This window comes from Suillus discolor, assembly GCF_016758755.1.
Source record: "Suillus discolor strain FC423 chromosome Unknown F5147scaffold_27, whole genome shotgun sequence".
In the NCBI taxonomy this organism is placed as follows: Eukaryota; Fungi; Basidiomycota; class Agaricomycetes; order Boletales; family Suillaceae; genus Suillus; species Suillus discolor.
This window is the reverse complement of record NW_024541274.1, coordinates 299,970-317,288: the sequence shown is the minus strand read 5'-3', so window position 1 is coordinate 317,288 and position 17,319 is coordinate 299,970. Positions and strand designations below refer to the sequence as shown.

The 17,319-nt window shown below is 49.0% G+C and overlaps 4 protein-coding genes across 4 annotated transcripts; 1 reads left to right on the top strand and 3 right to left on the bottom strand.

The window, feature by feature from the left end:
- Positions 1–367: 367 nt before the first annotated feature.
- Positions 368–2,902, bottom strand: F5147DRAFT_695117 (uncharacterized protein). The gene is made up of 14 exons (XM_041437354.1): positions 2,325–2,902; positions 2,240–2,267; positions 1,914–2,188; positions 1,791–1,863; positions 1,650–1,739; positions 1,446–1,594; positions 1,365–1,389; positions 1,245–1,313; positions 1,100–1,182; positions 970–1,052; positions 897–912; positions 802–828; positions 602–753; positions 368–551 (listed from the first exon to the last, which is right to left on the bottom strand). The coding sequence occupies exons 1-14, from the start codon at positions 2,578–2,580 to the stop codon at positions 510–512; spliced, it is 1,368 nt and encodes a 455-aa protein (XP_041292908.1). The 5' UTR covers positions 2,581–2,902; the 3' UTR covers positions 368–509.
- Positions 2,891–7,635, bottom strand: F5147DRAFT_695109 (uncharacterized protein). Its single transcript, XM_041437353.1, has 9 exons — positions 7,377–7,635; positions 6,595–7,305; positions 5,764–6,509; positions 5,586–5,701; positions 4,996–5,540; positions 4,811–4,938; positions 3,882–4,762; positions 3,204–3,826; positions 2,891–3,152 (listed from the first exon to the last, which is right to left on the bottom strand). The coding sequence occupies exons 2-8, from the start codon at positions 7,297–7,299 to the stop codon at positions 3,366–3,368; spliced, it is 3,582 nt and encodes a 1,193-aa protein (XP_041292906.1). The 5' UTR covers positions 7,300–7,305; positions 7,377–7,635; the 3' UTR covers positions 2,891–3,152; positions 3,204–3,365.
- On the bottom strand, positions 3,042–3,359 carry F5147DRAFT_576844 (uncharacterized protein; the record flags this gene model as incomplete). Its single annotated transcript, XM_041431348.1, has 2 exons — positions 3,042–3,152; positions 3,204–3,359. The coding sequence occupies 2 exons, from the start codon at positions 3,357–3,359 to the stop codon at positions 3,042–3,044; spliced, it is 267 nt and encodes an 88-aa protein (XP_041292907.1).
- Positions 7,636–12,974: 5,339 nt separating the features above from the next.
- Positions 12,975–15,505, top strand: F5147DRAFT_576905 (uncharacterized protein; the record flags this gene model as incomplete). Its single annotated transcript, XM_041431357.1, has 9 exons — positions 12,975–13,033; positions 13,145–13,227; positions 13,287–13,314; positions 13,379–13,664; positions 13,763–14,354; positions 14,473–14,673; positions 14,723–14,932; positions 14,986–15,191; positions 15,245–15,505. 9 exons carry the CDS (start codon positions 12,975–12,977, stop codon positions 15,503–15,505), a joined length of 1,926 nt encoding a protein of 641 aa, XP_041292905.1.
- Between the last annotated feature and the right edge of the window lie 1,814 nt (positions 15,506–17,319).

Sequence of the window (17,319 nt, the reverse complement as noted above, 5' to 3'; positions counted from 1 at the left end):
CGAGATCTTGTGGTCTGGTAAATCAACTTCTAGCGCTGACTCGGAGTCGGGACCGGTACGAAATTACGTCAAGACATCAACGAAAGCGGGCCGGTGACGGTCATGAGACAAGGGAAAAAGTCCACATAGTACCTGCACCCTAAGACGTCCAGTTGGAACTGCCGAACAGAGAATATATAGCCCATATTATATAGCTAAGCACGCCGTGGAAATCTTGATGTAAAACACCACAGCTGCCAGTGTGAGATAGTCATGCCATGGCCAACACTTTGAGAAGACGAGACAAATAGCTGCTACGCTGAACCACGGTGTAATAAGTGGATGAAACCTACTGGTAACTCTGACCGTGCTTGGACTCTACGAGTCGTTTTAAAGACAAATTCATCATGCATGTGTTCATCATTGGAGGTCAGCTAAAGAGCTGAAGAAACATACTCGATATAAACATGTTCGACATACACAAATTCTTCCTTCTGATCCTACAGGGCAACCCCATCAAAGATTAGCAGCTACACTCTTAGTTTCTTATCTTCTTCAAATGTGTCCTTCACCTGCAAAATACAGTCAAAACAAAGTTACCCGAACGACGCATAACACATACTTTCTGGAAGAACGCCTCGTCAGTCAACACTCGCATGCCTACGGCCGCAAGTGCTTTCGAAACCACCAAACAGGCGTCATGGGATACTTGGGAACGTGCGGCTTCCGTGAATCCTAGGGTATGGTTTCCGCCATTTGGAATGGTCGGGATGGCTTGAAAAAAGTGATTAGTATGGTTTGTTTGGAACCTGCGCTACTTACAAAAACCAGGGTGAAGACCAGGCATCACTGACGAACAAGAACTTCATTAGCAGAGGTCGCCTACGCCCTCCCCAGGTCATAGAGGTCAGACACACAGTATGAGATATTCCCCTTTTTTGGTCCAAAACGTCAGCTCTGTCGCACTTTCTAGGTGTGCGAAACACTCACAAAATCAGTAGAAGCATTCTTGATACCCCATTCGTAATCTATAGCGCCATAACGCTTCAGAACAACGTCGGCAAGCTCATCACCTGGGACAATAATCAGTACCAAGTCACTGTACCGCGTGATCTCATACCAAGTGCTTTGTTTTGCGTGACTTCGTTGATTGTCGGTGTAGCCGTAATTTGGACTTTGCATCCAGATGCAAGTGCAGCTGCTCTGTGACGAGAAAAGAGATGACGTTGTTTGATCAATTGAACATGTTGGTAGTGAAGACTGACTCGAAACAGGCAGTAACACGCCGCCTGGTGTCTTCTATCTCTGACGTCGTGGGAGCGCGGACTATCCACCTACACTCGATTTAGGGCGCTCTAAGCGAGTGATTCCTGAGACCGACTTACTTCATTGTTGCTTGGTCCGGGATGACTGATTTTCCAAATATTATCTTCTAGGTGTTTCTATGGAGTATGTGAAAATCTCACTGTTTGGAGCCCAATTATTTCCTTCAAAGATGCCGTGCACGCGATGAGTAGGTTTAATCTGCTGACGAAGAAGAGAGACGTTGTTATATGCTAGGACAGCCGCATCAAGTGCATTTTTTCCCTCCCAAGGACTCAACCCAGCGTGAGCACTGTTAATGTAAAGAATTAGATCCCACTAGTTGATAAAGAGTGTGAGACGCTCACGTATGGCCTTGATACTTTACAGTGATGAAAGAACAAGCCAAGCAGTTAGTTAAACTAATGAAATGGCGGGGGCCAGGTGTGGGATGGGACCTCCAAGGTAGGTTAAGTCATGCTGGTCATCTGGCAAGTAAAGGAACTAACATGAGGCACACGTCCATCTCGTCGTATGCCCCCTTTTCATACAGTATGACCTTGCCAAGGCCACCCTCCTCGGCTGTCCCATGTTATCTTGCCGATGACGTCACGAATGCAGACACGACATACCAGGTGTACCGAGCAGAACCACCTTTCCATCGATGTTCAGCCTCTCCATGGCAGCTTTAGCTGCAAGGGCTACCGCCACTCCAGATACCCCAACAAGATTGTGTCCACAAGCGTGTCCGATTCCAGGGAGCGCATCCATCTCAGAGTTGATACCCAAAACGCGCCCTCCCCGTCCATGAGTGTATGTAGCCACCCAGGCAGTCTCAAGATGATGATTTTTGATAACTGTGAAACCATGTTTTTCCATGAACGCAGTGTATGCGTCATGGGCATATCTGTGACAATGCTCTTAGCTATGACATATGGCATGATGAGATCCAACATACTTTTCTTCAAACATCAGCTCTGGATGGTCTTTACAAGATGCGTGAGCGTAGGATGCGTCGATAAAAATGGAAGCATGATGATTACCATGGATATCGAGACTTAGCATCCTCAGCTCTCCACTCAGTCCGTCGATTGACGTCTCAATCATATTGAGTATGTCTGGCCTATTCACCTTGCCTTCCTGAAGTGGGGGTCTGATGTTTGGATCATCTTCTGGTCGCCAAACTATCATGTCGGACATGGTCGGAGTAGGGAGATAAAGAGTCGTTACAAGGTTCCGATTTTGAAGCTGGAAGAACGCCCATGTACCATATCGTGGCTCTAGCCTTAGCTTGATCATTTCTGCCAGACGACCAAAAGGTCACTGAAACCGCCCTTCCGACGCAAAACAGTGTGGCGCGTAGTACGGCACCCTGCAACAGTCATTGTCCGAAGCCTGGGTGCGGAAAACTTCTTCCTGCAAAGTTCAAGCAGGGCGGTATCAATGATGGGAAGAGTGCACTGGTGAGCAGGTATATCAGTCGTTGGTAGCAGCTGTAGTAGAACGGGCCTCCAAGTGTATTTCAATATCCGACGTGCCGTCTGTTACTAGCCACCAGCTTTGCCGCCGTTCTTGCCGTAGTGCGTGCCGGGCGGTTTCAGGGATAACGGTTCTCCAGCAGACGACCAGGGTTACGTAATCCAATAGCGATTACAAGCAAAGGTATATACGTTATACAGATAGCAGATGAGCACACAACAAATGGCACAAAGAAAAATACTAAAATAGCGCAAGCCAGCCAATACAATGCAAATCGTCCGTTATGATGCTGGCGCCTGCGTCAGGCGGGAGTTCACCCGTAAGCGATGTTGTCGGTTTCTGAGATGGACTTCATAGTTCTGCAGCGTATCCCCAGGCCCAGAGTTATATAACTGCAAACCAAATAAGTCTGCGTTGGACCAAGTCTAGTGATTTGGACGAACCTTGCCGGGGCAATCCAGACATTTCATCCTCCACTCTAATACAGTACGCGGGGGAGCTCGACGTAGGATTGCTTCGAACTTGTCATCTGGGTATTGTTCTTGAAGCGAACGAATTGCCGTGGTTAGCCATGGCGGAGGGGCCTGTTCACTTAACATTCAGCATCAATAAGATCCTGGTCTCAGAGGGAAAACGCTCACGTATGAGCCATTTGGAAGCGGAGCACTACTTTCCCTAGGTGACTTGGGACGTACAATCCCGTTGCTTGTTGGAGGAGGGGTCCCAGATGACGACGCAACTCCTGCGTGATTGGCACCGTTGACTTTTGTGACGCGCTGGGCAAGAGGAGCTTCTGTATCACTAGACGCAGTCGATACTGGCGACATGGCTCTGTCGTCTTCGGAAGCTGGTACAGGTAATCGAGTAGAGATATCGACGAAAACGTCTAATTTCTGTCGGCTAGGCGTATCTTGGCCATCAGCAGCCACCTGAGAATTCGGCGCTCGTCCTTTTCGTTTCACCCCGGTTTTGACCTGTTCTGTTTCGCGCCTGAGGCTCAAATGGTACTCAGGATCTTGGTTATATGTTACAGGACGTGGTCTGCGGTGTCGATGCCAGAATTTGCCTGAATAACGATAAAGCGTCAGAAAGAATTGTACTAGCCAATAGTATCAACGCACCGCATGTGCCACATTGCGATTTGTCGCCCAAAGGACCCTTTCTTCGTCCGATAGCAACGCTATCCGGACAGCCGCAGTTAGAGCAGTGCCACACCCCATTGATCACATTAGCATGCTGTCCGTCGACGAACTCTTTTTCCTTAGCCTCCCTTTCGAGCTCCTTGGCTTTCTTTGCGACAGCTCGCGAATCGGGGGCAGGGATACTAACTGAGGAGGCAGGTGCTTCAGTATCAAGGAACGATGGAGGCAACATCGACGTCGATTCAACCGCTGTCGATGGTGTGGGAGCAGTGACCTGAGCACGAGGCCGAAGGACAGAAGGAGGATACGATGGCGCTTTGAACAACCCTTTCGGTTTCTTCTCTTTTCCAGTAGTGACAGCAGTGGATGTGATCTGCTGGGGAGGCAGCTGCAGCGGCATGATGCTTGTGCCATTTTCTGAGGCAACCATGTTGGCGATCGTGAGAGAAGCGGCGGCGGCCGCAGCACGTCTCGAAGTTGGCGCGTTCGCAGCGGCCAACGCAAGGGTTGCAGCATCCAGCTCTGGGAAACCCAAGGCAGGTGTGCGGTACGTGCGATTAGGCTCCCGATCTGGCAAGGCAATACCTCGACGTCCTCGAGTATTCCGTTTCCTGCGCTTGGTGAGCTCTTTCTCCCTCTCCTTCTCACTACGTTCAATCTCGCCGTCGCTGAGATAGTTGAGCAAAGGTGTAAACGATGATACTTGATCCATTGCCCTAGCGCCGGATGCAAGGCTGGGCAGGAAGGACATGCGCAGGTCATCGTCTTGGACAGTAGAACCATCTGAGGGGTGACCAACGAGAAACAGCGATTTTTGATAAATTTGAACTTGTTCGCGTATGCAATGTGCGATGGCCGTTCTAGAGAAGAGATCAGTGACGAAGTTATGGACACTTGACGCTACGCACTTGAATTCCCCACCAAGGCCCAACTCTTTCACATATACGTCCGCGAATTGCTCAGGGGAAGCATCTACATTCTCAAGATCCCATTCAAACTGATCATCCAGCTTCATAGATCCGACGATAATGTCGAGCTAGGATCAAAGATTAGCACCAGTCCACAAAAATGCAAGCGAGGATCAATCAAATACCTTGATTAAGATCCTTAAATCTTCATGCACCGTCTTCTCATCGATCTCGATCTCATCCACAATGTGTGGTATTTCCTTGTCAGTCTCGAATGCGTCGCTTTCCTCGACCGTGACTGAGGCCACCTTACGACGCTTACGTTGATTCCTCAAGGATATGCTGCGAGTAAATGCGCTTTCTTGCCGTGATCGTTTGCGCCATGATTCCCACCATTTCATGTCCTCGTCGTCAAGACCACCCCGGTCCACCATGGTCAGGTCATCATCTTCAAGAAGCTTGCGATTATAGTCGTCGGCAATGTCTTCAGCGTCCGTCTCCCGCATGTCTGCGTCATTCCCGTCTTCTTCGTCTGCCTTATAGCCGTCCGTCAGCGCCATCTCCCTCGCTGAGGATGGAGGTTTCCAGTCGCCGTCAACACGGGCAATATGAGCCTTGAAGTCGCTCAACTGCTCTTGAATTGCTCTCGTGATGACACCGTGATAATTCTGGGGTAGCGCATAATCCTCGACGAGCGTCTGCGCAAAATGCTCGGGAGTGATGACAGGATCTAAACGACGTCAGCAACGAAAGCTACTCTAGGCAAGAGGCTTACCATTGAGATTCCATACAAAGGTTTCGCGCATCTTATGATGCTCCACATCGAACTCAAGTCTGATCGGCACGAGTTGCTCAGGGCGGTTGGCCAGCTGAGGTGGAAGTTTCCTAGGGCTATTGAACCCGCGGGAATCAATCAATCTCCCCAAACAAAAGAAGACACAGCAAAAACTCACATCCGAATGCCTTCTCTCCTCACACCCTTCTTCCTCGAATTGATATTCGAGCCCCGGTCCGCATTGGGTGCTCTTGGATATCTCACATCGAAACGTTCGGGCCTACGGTTCATGCCCATGGTCGGAACGTGATCACGTTCCCACCAGGCACTTCGCGACGCAGGACCATGCGTGCGCAATTCCTGGGCCATACGTGCTTGTTTGGTACGGTGTAGTGCATCGTATGCTGTATCGCGTTTCATGATTTCCTTCAACATGGTGATCTCCGATGGGGTCAGCAATTTTACTGGATCTTCGACTTTGACCTGCGAGGAAGTAGCGGCGTCTTCGGAATCAGTCGCACCTTCGACAGGCACCTTCTCGTCTTCGCCATCGGTGGTTGTTTCGGGTTTCGAATGTACAGTGTAAGGGATTAACGAGATCTTGGTTACGGCGGGATTGAGCCCTGCAAGATGAGGGGGGAGTTTCGGGACCGCAGCTGCGCCTGGATGTGGTGCGGCGGGGTTTGGGGTGCCGGAAATCGCCGGTGTGGCGGGTATCTCTCCGGCCTTGCGAACAAGAGGTATGGGGGAACGGTGGCCGGAGGGGATTTGACGGGCAGGGGATTGCTGATGCGTGTTGATTGGCGGTTGGGATTGTTGCCGAGGCATGCCACCCATGCCACCAGCCATATTTCCCAATCCCTGGACGCTGGCATTATCAAGACTCTGACCCATAAACGGTGCAGCAGACGCCGGAGGTATACTCTGGAGCACGGCAACGCAATAACGGGTAAAATAACGATTGCCGAGTCAGTTTACGATACGTGAAGGACGGAAGTGCACTCCTCACCTGTTCACGTGCATGGAGCGAGCTCGAGCGTTCTCTCTGCATGATCTGGTCTCTTTCTGGTCGCTGAATGGATTGAGGAATCACAGGGGGGCCCATAAGACCTCCCCCCGCTCCGCCTAGCATGCTGCCACCGGCTCCTAAACCGCCGATAGTGTTGGCATTCATGTTCACTGAGCCAAGATTACCCATGCCGCCCATACTGGGTACATTCCCCATGCTACCTACACCAGCATTGCCCATTGTTCCCATGGCGGTGTTCATATTGCCGCCCATACTCATGTTCATGCCACCACCAGGGGCGCCACTCATGGGGGCACCATGCATTCCCATTCCACCGCTTGGCATGCCTGTCATTCCAAGGTTGATCTGGCCGCCCATGCTACCGGGCATGCCTCCAGGAGGGCCACCAGCAAGATTCATCATCCCCGACATCCTCGGTGATTGCTTTGGCGACGCAGCAAGTCCATGCGCAGAATCCGCTCTCGTCGGAGGGTGATTCAGATGCGGATTCATATTCATATTCTGAACCTGGTTCATCACGGGATTAATATTCGACGGTGCCATGTTCATGTGCATGACGGAGTTCATGTTCTGCTGGGCCTGAATTGGGTTCATCACAGGGTTGATATTCGAGGCCTGGTTCATGTGAGGGTTGATGTTACTGCTGACGTTCATGTTAGGATTGATGTTGGCACTGAGCGGCATGTTAAGGTGCGGGTTTAGATTCATGGATTGCTGATTCATCCGTGGATTAACGTTTGGAACACCCATGCCGCTGCTAGAAGTACCGGGTCGAGAGGATGGTGGGGGCATCAAGCCAGAATCAAGGTTATGATGGGAGTGATGGGAGCGAATGGAAGCAGATGAGGAGGGGCGATCGGTGACCTGAGAGATGTCCTGCGGTTGCTGGCTGGGCTGCCTGTCATGGGATTGACTTGAGGCACGGTCGTGTCTCCCATGTTGGCTCGGTGGGCGATCGTGCGTCAGGCTTGGGCCCCGCTCGTGATGTTGCTGATTAGGAGCGCTTGGCGGTTGAGCTAGGCCAAGTTGGTGCCGTTGCAGCTGGAAGGCGGCACGATCCTGCGGCGACATCTGCGACCAACGTTGAGGCGTTATGGGCATGCGTACCTGAGGGTTGCTGAGGTTTGGCATACCACTCATCATGTTGGACATGCCCATGTTGGCGCTCATGTTCTGCATACCGGTAGGCATGTTCATCGCACCTCCGTTGATGTTGGGCATGGCGTTGCCAATATTCAAATTCTGCATTCCACCGGTACCCATGTTCATCCCGGCCATTCCGCTCATACCCGGGTGCATGGTGCCCATAGAGGCTTGGCTCATGCCGCCTTGCTGCTGTTGAAGGAGCTGCGCAGGGGTGAGCGTCAAATTAGAGCCTTGCGAATGTAGTTGTTGAGCCATAAGCTGTGACGGGGAAGCTGACATGAGCTGCGAGGGCGATATGGACTGGCCCTGGCCCTGCGTAGAACCAAGATTAGGCGTGGAAGGGGGAATGGACTGCTGAGAGGCCTGGTAGTTTGGAAATTTGGCCATCATGCCATTCTGTGAATTTTGGGGGTTCTGAAAAGCGGCGAGGATGGATGGATTGATGTTGTTCATGTTCATGTTCATCGGCATGTTGTTCATGGACATGTTGTGTGGATTCATCGACATGGCTGGGTTCATAGGTACACCCATGTTGTTGCCGGGATTCATGGGCATGTTTGCACCATTCATTTGGGAGATGCCGGGATTGGTGTTCATGGGCATTCCAAAGGACATGCTGGAGGAGGTAGGTCGTTGGGAGAATTGATTGTGACCTAGTTGAGTTGAACTAGGTTGCATTGCTAATTGCGGGGGGTAGTTCATTGTAAGTCGTCTAAGTTATTAGATGTTGATGAGGACAGTGTCCAACTAGGACATGCATGAGAGACGCACGAGTTTGGGGTCGTTAGCGCCCGACCCAGACGTTAGTGCTAGACGGGAACATATAGTTAACATGGGGGGACGGTAGAGGGGACGAGTGGAGCTTACGTTTTACAACAGGTTCTGACCAAGTTAGAGGAATTCGGATCGAGAGATAGCGTCGAAGATCTGTGATAACAAATGCTAAACGAGAAAATGGATATGATGAGATTTTATTGACCGGCCGGAAAGCGCGGGCATGCTCCTGCGTTTACTTTTGATTGTACCAATGGATTTCACTTACCAACAAAAAACCTGTCCTGCGACTCAAAAGTAACTCGGAACGACTGCTGCGGAACTGTTCCCAGGGAACGAAACTCGGCAAAAGAATAACGCACAGACCCAGTTGAAGCGTTAAAGTAGTGAAATTGAAGTCTCTTGTGTTATCCTGTAATGCCCTTGAATCAAGGGCTAGAATGGCGTGGTGACAGGTCGCCAATGGTTGTCGTGTCTTGCCTGCTTGCGCGAAAAAACAAGCCAACAGTCAACACAATGTACAGTCACACTTCCCTGTCACATGTCACGCTAAACTATCTATCTTACTGTGGCGTTACTCTCAACACCCTCTCCAACGATGTCTGGCAGTCCTCTATACTATCTCAACAATACCCATAGTCGATGGAACACGATGGAATGAAGGAATGAAGAAGTGCCTCCGCATGTACCCGCCGATCCGAAAAAAGATGACACCCCCAAGGGACCTGACATTTAACGGACTTAACGGGTCCACGCTGCGGACACAAATACATCCAAACCCCCATGCCATCCGCTTTCCCGAAGATCTTCTCCAGAATAACGTCAGTGATCCTCGAACATCGATTCGAGTCGTTGGTTCAATTAACCTTGTCCTTCATCACGATCTGATCCCCTCCTCACAGCGAATCCAACAAACTCATTCATTCACCAGGACTGCTAATAATACTAATAACCCATTAGTCTCCGTGGTAATCGCCAAGATGTATCATGCCTCCGGTTCGTTACGATTCGTTGTGGGTCAAACCTACTCGTCGTCCCTGTTCAGGATGCGGCCACCTCCTCGAATGTCGGTGTACGTTTACCATGCTCGTAACTATGCATACTGCCCCCGTTCGACGTGTCGCATATTCACCTCTGACGCCTACAAGAACTCACGTTCATTTAGCGCCCGCAACACCCATATCTGATAAGATAAGGTTGGGTCTAGCAGCAGAACGTGGACTTAGTGAAGGTACTTGACCAAATACATCCTACATCTATCCCCGCAAGAAACTCGAACTCGTAAGTTACTACTTGTCGTCTAGGCTGTTATCTTACGCATGTGCGCGGTTTTAGGTTTTTCCGTCTTCCCAAGAGCCCATAAGTTACTGCTTACCATCTAATTCATCGCCTTGCACATGTGTGCGGTTTTAAGTTTTTCCAGTCATGGCTGTCGTAACGCTGAATTAATGTGTTCGTTTTTCTATGGCGAGGTTCTTGCCATCCAATCAGTGTCGTCCGTAAAGTTAAAATGATTCGATATCTATCACATGCTGATCAACAATATCAGCACACCTCAAGTCAAAAAAAAACAAGAAGTTTTTGTCCTAGAGGACATTCCGAGTTTCATTGCTCATTCTTTAGACAGTCAGCATAATAAAGAAGACAGGACTGTTTTCGTTCTATCTGGTCGTCCAGGGTGTGCACAGTCCATGCTTGTGAAAGCCTCGCATTTGGTACTGTGTTATTGAGAGGGTATCCACTTTGCCAATTCGAGGCTAGCCTTTCTCCGTTGCTGTCTAAAGTAAGTCGTTAGGCTGTGCTAATGATAGTGCAAGCTGAAGTACAGACAGGAACAACAGTCTGCCTTGCGCAACAGGCGACGCATGAGATGTACGCTCGCTCTGTTTACTGCTCTCTGATTTTTGATATCACACAAGGGTTTTCTAGAAATTGAAGCGAATTATCTGGGTGGGCAATAATCGATGTTTAAGGTGCTAGTATGACGACACATGCGCCGCTCTCCGGGAGTATGAATTTTCCTCGCACAGCAACTTATAGCAACACCCGAATCGCCATTGTATGTTATTAAATCGTTGGCGTCGACAATTAACTGTCATATTTCGCTCGAACCCAACGTATTGGCAATGAGCACCCCTCGCTGGGCAATCATCGTCGCGAGCGCGGAAATTCAATTCAATAAAATTTCCCTAGAGGAGTACCCATGCATGCATCACTGATAGTGAAACTATCTGAACCATAACACCGCGCCGCCCATGTAAATGAACGCCTTATAATTCCACCCAACTTTCTTCAACTAGGCAACTTGAATAACATTCATTTCGGCTGTGGATACGACCATTTGAATAATCTGTATCATACAGCTACCCGATGGCGCTTATGTTCCCGCGAACATCACCTCCCGCCGAGAGCTTTCACCCTGCACGGATATATTAATAAGGAAGATGAAGAAGAGATTTGAAGCTCCGGGATCGAAGCTAGATAATGCATGATAGTTCACCACGCGGCAAGCTAGGACATGAGGTATCACCTTAGCTGCCGCCGCCACAGCGATATTAATTGCTTACTATACTCACTGCCTTACGTTGGCTTTAAGGATGCTCGTCGAGAGTCACGCTAGCCAAAAAAATTTATTGATAGGCAGTGTGGTAGACGAGGTAAGATCGCATCAGTGGATAGAATAGACCGGGAATAAGACATTGTTCCAAGAACGTGTACTGATTACATTATCCTTATCTCCTATCTCCAACCAAAGGGTTATAAACTGTTATTATATATTTGTGTCCCCACTGGCAGGGTGCTGAAATTGCAAATTCGTTACAAAGTTCTTCACGGCGAGACCAAGTCAGCATACCCACATGCAACGCAGGTGCTGACGCGGACGTCTCACATTAGAAACCATGTGGACCCTAGTGGACTCTAGTAGGCCTCAATTGGTCCTTCAATTTGCAAAGTTCTTACAAAGTTCTGCACAACCTTTGGACTTGTATTTTTGGTCAGTCGTAGCAAGCGGAACAATTGCCGTGTAGTGCTGGGTCAGACTGACGATCCAATTCTGTCGACCTCCCCGCACGCGAATATGACAATGTCTTCGAATACATGACCGAAATGTGAGCCGATATTTTTCCTTCCTATTATGATTTTTCTATACTAGGGTACCTGGCGGTCTTCAACGTCAACCACGACTTGTGATAATATACTTTTTTTAATTCGGTTGTCGCCGACTCGCTGTCAATTCACGATGGCCAAAAACTTGATCAGCGCCAACAACTGTGCCCGGCAATGGGCCACTGACAGAAAGTTCCGGTTTGGTTTTACTCCGTTTGTCAATCACCAACAGCGCTCAATATTGGTCTCTATGCACATAAGCCCCCTTTGGTCCGTGGAGGGCTCGGACGCGCAAACACAGCCTCCGGAATTTCAGCTCGTTTGGACCAAGGTGTGTAAAGATAAGTCCAAAAACATGTTTAAGCTTTGACTTGAAAAATTTACATGGAGTAAGTGATCGTAATTGCAGGAGTGGCACGACCGCCAGAGGATGCGCGTCGCGCAAACGTTCCCTGTGGCAATGCAGCGTTACGCTCAATTCATAGTTAAGCGAGTATGAGAACATACTATCTGCGAGCGACATAATAGAAAGCATCGTTCTGGACATTTCGAAGATTAACAACGCACGTATTCTACCGACTCGGGACCCGTACCCTCCAAGGTCTTGGCGGTAAGACTCGGTAAGAGCATCATTATCGGCTGTCATAAGCGGATAGGTTGAAAGCGATTAATAATTTATCAGAGTCACATCAGGGATATCAGACCTCGTGTGTTATGCATGGCCGCATTCTCAATATAGCACTATGGATCCATCAAGGAGGCGGGGAGCGGGTCCAATCTTACTGAGTGCCTGTACCTCCAGGGGGGTAGTCACTTGTACTCGCCAATCCGATGGTGCCAGCGAAGAGAGTGGAGAGCGGAGGTACCATTCTTCTTGTCCATGAGGACTCGACCTGTCCAGGAAACTTGAAGCTCGGTAATAACCGCGACATTGATTTCGGTAATACTACCTACTAGTAGTGCTGCTCTAGTGGTGATATTGAGATAGATCTTGATAGGACCAAGTGTACGCTTGCCATTGTAACACAATAGTACTAGTGTGGAAGAAACTTTCATCATGCCAGTTGCTGAAATGATTTTCCGGAAGGTAAGTACGGGACACGAACTCTATCCCTTCATGCCATAATTACAACATCCGGGAACTCAATAGCGATCTTCGATTTCAGGTCACCGTTTTGAATTTGTCAACAAACTGATTCTATTATTAATATTTCTCTGCATCCGAGTTCCGAGGATCTGATATCTCATTTAAACCGCGACATTCAAATATAGGGTGCTAATGCTACTGAAAACTCCGACGCTGCCAGTACTGGTTTCAATTCAATTCTGTGATGAGCAGCAAAGAAAGACAACGAACAAGAGGAGAGATAGCTTGCGCAGAGTGTCGTAGGTCGGTTTTTCATCACTTTCATCACTTTGTCTTGTTATTCACTTTTCATGATCACCCATCAGACTGAAAGCCCGATGTGACAGGCAAGGTAAATCTTTCACTTTAAAGTAGTCCTGGACATCGGACTGATCGTACCCATATAGTGCCATGCTCTACTTGCGTCAAAAGAGGATGCAGCATGCTTTGCCCCAATGGTAAGAATTCATTCATGACGTCGAACATATGAACCTTCCATACGGATGATGCATTGTAGGCACTATGCCTCCAGGAAAGGGTAGTCGGTAAGCATGGTGCTGCCCCATGCACAAGTGCATCAAAGTCTGAAAATGGCATTCACTCCGTCAGCTTCGTCGGTGTTGCTGAAGAATATCTACGTCAAAAGGCCGCCAAGCTCGAAGAACGAATGCGCTCACTCGAGGACGCTCTTGCAATCCTGCAGGTCAATACTTCCACTCAGCCACACCCATTGCTGACCAAAATATGGACAACCGAAGAGGCTGATAGCGGGAGCAGCGTCGACGCCACATCTATGCCGACACATAGTCTGATAAATGCCCTAGGCTCCTTGCACCTTGATGGCGATCCACAAACTGATGCTGTTTGTTTCTTCGGACCTTCCGGAGGTTCTGAGGTGCGGATTAGACATTTTGCCTATGACACGCCAAGGCACTTACTCGAGCCTTAGACTTTATTGCTGGTTTGTCTTATTCACTCTTCTAGAGCGCATAGCCAACAATGACCACACAGTCTGACCCTGATACTTCGTCACCATCGACCGAGACACATGAAATCGAGGTTGATTACCTGGACCCTCGGATCAGCAACCTTGATCGGGTTTTCCCTTTCACTCCCTTGGGGATCCCTAAAAAACACTACCTCGAGATAATGAAATCCTACCTACCAGGAATGCAGCGCGCTATTTCGTTATGTGAGACTTTCCTACAGTCTCTCTCATGGGTGTTTCCTATAGTTTCGCGACAGCACATCATTCGCCATCTCATCCCGTTGATATACCGAACGGAGATACATTCATTGGAGCCGCCACATTATGGTCCACACGACCTGGCCTTGCTATTCAGTACACTAGCGCTCGGAGCTTTGGTTGATCCCACCCTTCCACCGTATAATGCCGAAGCTCGTCACTATCAAAGAGTGGCGCGCGCCGCCTTGTGTTTGCAATCTATATTCACGGAGCGGTCTATGGCTACAATTAAGTCATTGCATCTTATGAGTATGTACTATGGCATGAGTGGCATCGAGAGCAACACGGAGCTTTGTTATTCCTGTCTCAACCTTGCTGGTCAAGCCGCACTTCAGGTTAGTTTCGAGATACAGGTATCACAATACATCAGACAGACCTCTAACGAGCATCATTAGATTGGGTTCCGTATGTTATGTCGCAAGGCAACCATTGATACGTGGCTAATGTTACCATGCAGATAAGGATCCTTCACGATGGGGTTTTAAGGGGAGAGAAGCCTACGAACACCGTTCATATTTCTGGGCTCTCTTCTCTCAATCTCTCTGGCAAAGCCTGGCTATTGGACGTCCCCCTGTGATTATGCCAGCCGTCGTCGACTGCAAGATTCCGAGTGACTTTGAGGAGGCTACGTACCGGCTGGGAGAAATCCCCACTGCATGTAAGGTTATTTCGCCATTGCATGGGAAAGAGTTCTAATCTATTGCAAGTTGGCAACTGGAATTCTCATTACACAATGGAATGTCTAGCACCGGTCGTTGAAGCCACTCAGGCTGTAAAGCCACCTAACTACCAAACCATCCTCGACTTGGACCGCAAAATACGGGAATTTTCTATGCCTGTATCTTCCGATTCCCCACATCCTGACAGTGTGCCCCTAGAGATGGTTGCTTTTGTTCTAACATCTTACAGAGATCTCAGTGCGTGTCGTGGTAGTTTTACATATTAATGTTGACTGACTTGAAGTGCGAAGCGCTCATGTTCTTGCACAGAGGTTTCTTTGCACAGGCCATGGGAGAATTTCCCTCGGATCCACTTAGAAGCCCTGTAGGCCGATCATTCATGGTTGCCTACCAATGTGCCAGTGCACTGGTCACATTGACTATCAGCCAATTCAAGCTACAGCCAGTGATATGCTCTCGAATGTGGCGAATATGGTCCCACACATTCTCAGCAGCAGTACGCGAATTTATGTCTTGTTTGGCGGGTTATGTTGACGTGATTTTGTCGAGGTTATCGTTGGCACCGTCGCCATCCGAAAACTTGGCATCAAACTAGACCCGGACCCATTGGAGCATTTAGAAAGGGCGTGCTCATTATATTACGAGGCGGCACAAACTTGTAGCCGTGCCAAAAGGGCGCTGGTGAGTTTTGAACGATGGTATCTGTCAGTTACCAGAGCTCACTATCATGCCTCTGAAGCCAATCTTACTTCGGCTTCATCAAAAAGCGATCGACGCGAAGATGGCTCCCCTTCAACACGTCAGCCATAAACTACCTCCAAGGCCTTCTGAATCAGAGGACGAACCTGACGAATTAGAGGTGTTTGGCGGTCGGACATCGCTGGTAACAAAACCCTCTAAGCAGGTTTCGTGGTCTCTCAAACATCAAATCCAGCTTGCAAATTCCACAGCAACTCAAACCATTTCCTCAAACCAACAAAACGTTTATCAGCCGCATCTTATTGGCATCCATGAGGTTCAGGAGTATGGACTTGGGGAAGGGGCGCTTGAGCAGCCTAGGTTGGGATCACTTCAGCGGCAGATTTCTGGAGCATTATACTGCCAATCTCCGTGCGCTTCCTCGCTCTACAGTCCCCAACAAGGACAGCAAAGTGATTTGATGTTGGAAGACAGGTGGTCCAACTTCGTAGATGCATCTGTTCCCCTAGGATACTTATCCCATTTTGGCCCACAAGCTCGTTAACCGGTTCGTGATTGTACCTGTCCCATGCGATGTGGTTGATTCGAACTTACATATCACTGATTCGGTATATTCGTTTTTAATGTGTTCTTACATTACAGCAAGCTAAACCTTCCTACTTCTATCATTATGTATATATGGTGTCAGTGTCCAGCCAGTTGGAGTTGGAGAAGAAAGGTCGTGGGTCTCCGTTCGCTGAAGTCCTTGATACGGTGAGCACGGTGTAACTGTAATTTCCCAATGAACAGCGCCAAGACACTCACATATTGTACGTTTGGACGTGTACTACGCGTCTGAAAGCAGCCGAACGAGAATGACGCACTGCCCCTCCGGATGGGGACAATGAGGGCGCCGTGAGGGGAGCTTTCCCCATCAGTGCGGGTGTTTATTGAGGACAATGGGTTGCGAGCGAAGGTCCAATATCAATACTTTAATGATGGGGGTTTCTTCGGGAATGAGGTGAGTTTAACGAAGGAGCGGATGATGTCTTTGGAGTCCAGTTGATATATGCGCCAAGCATTGAACGCGGAGATTTCTGGCGGAAGACGAAGTGAGATGATATTGCATTTCTTGGCGATGTACTTGCTTGAGCGGAGAGGAAGGTGCTCGTGGTGCCATGGCAGTCCGCGGAGATGATATGTGAGAGGTTAGTTACAAATGTTACATTCAATGGTTGTTCTGCTGACTCTCTTGCCGCCTTATCAACTTCTTCGTCATCACTTCGAGATATTAATGTCCAGGGATATATCGTAATGTCCCGTTGAAAGCGGGGTGATATAATATCTCGCTATCCTCGGTGTTCCTGAAACGATCTTCAAAGTATGAGTAAAGCTTGTGTCATGCACCATACGTATGAATGGGCCTTACATGCCAGATTCGATAGCTGCTCTTGTACTAGTGAGTTAGTGACTCCCGCGGGACAGTGGAACAGTGGACCATTCCACAGAAAGTGGCCAAAGGCGGATGATTCTCCGATCATAATGCTTAGCGCAAGGTTCCGAACGTTTGAACCTTGATTTATTCAAGCATTTGCACAAGATCTCTGTGACCCACAGTCGATCTGGCGCATGCGACTTTAACAGACGCCCCTAAATACCGTATCAGTGGGATACTTGTATATGCCGAGCCCCCTCTAAGCGATTTGCGATTTCGTGCAACTGTCCGTCCAAGCACTACACATGTGCATGAAGAGAACGAGTCAAAGCTTGAACGGGGGAGTACACAGCCTACCACCCAAACTTTCGCATCCGGGGAACGACGGGTCACGGTTGTATATGTGATTGCCTTCCACGTTCTTTCACGGCCTAGTTGTGGATGCGGGAGGAACAGGATCAGAGGAACTTAAAAGTCAACGTTTACTCACCATGGCGTCAAAGAAGGCGTT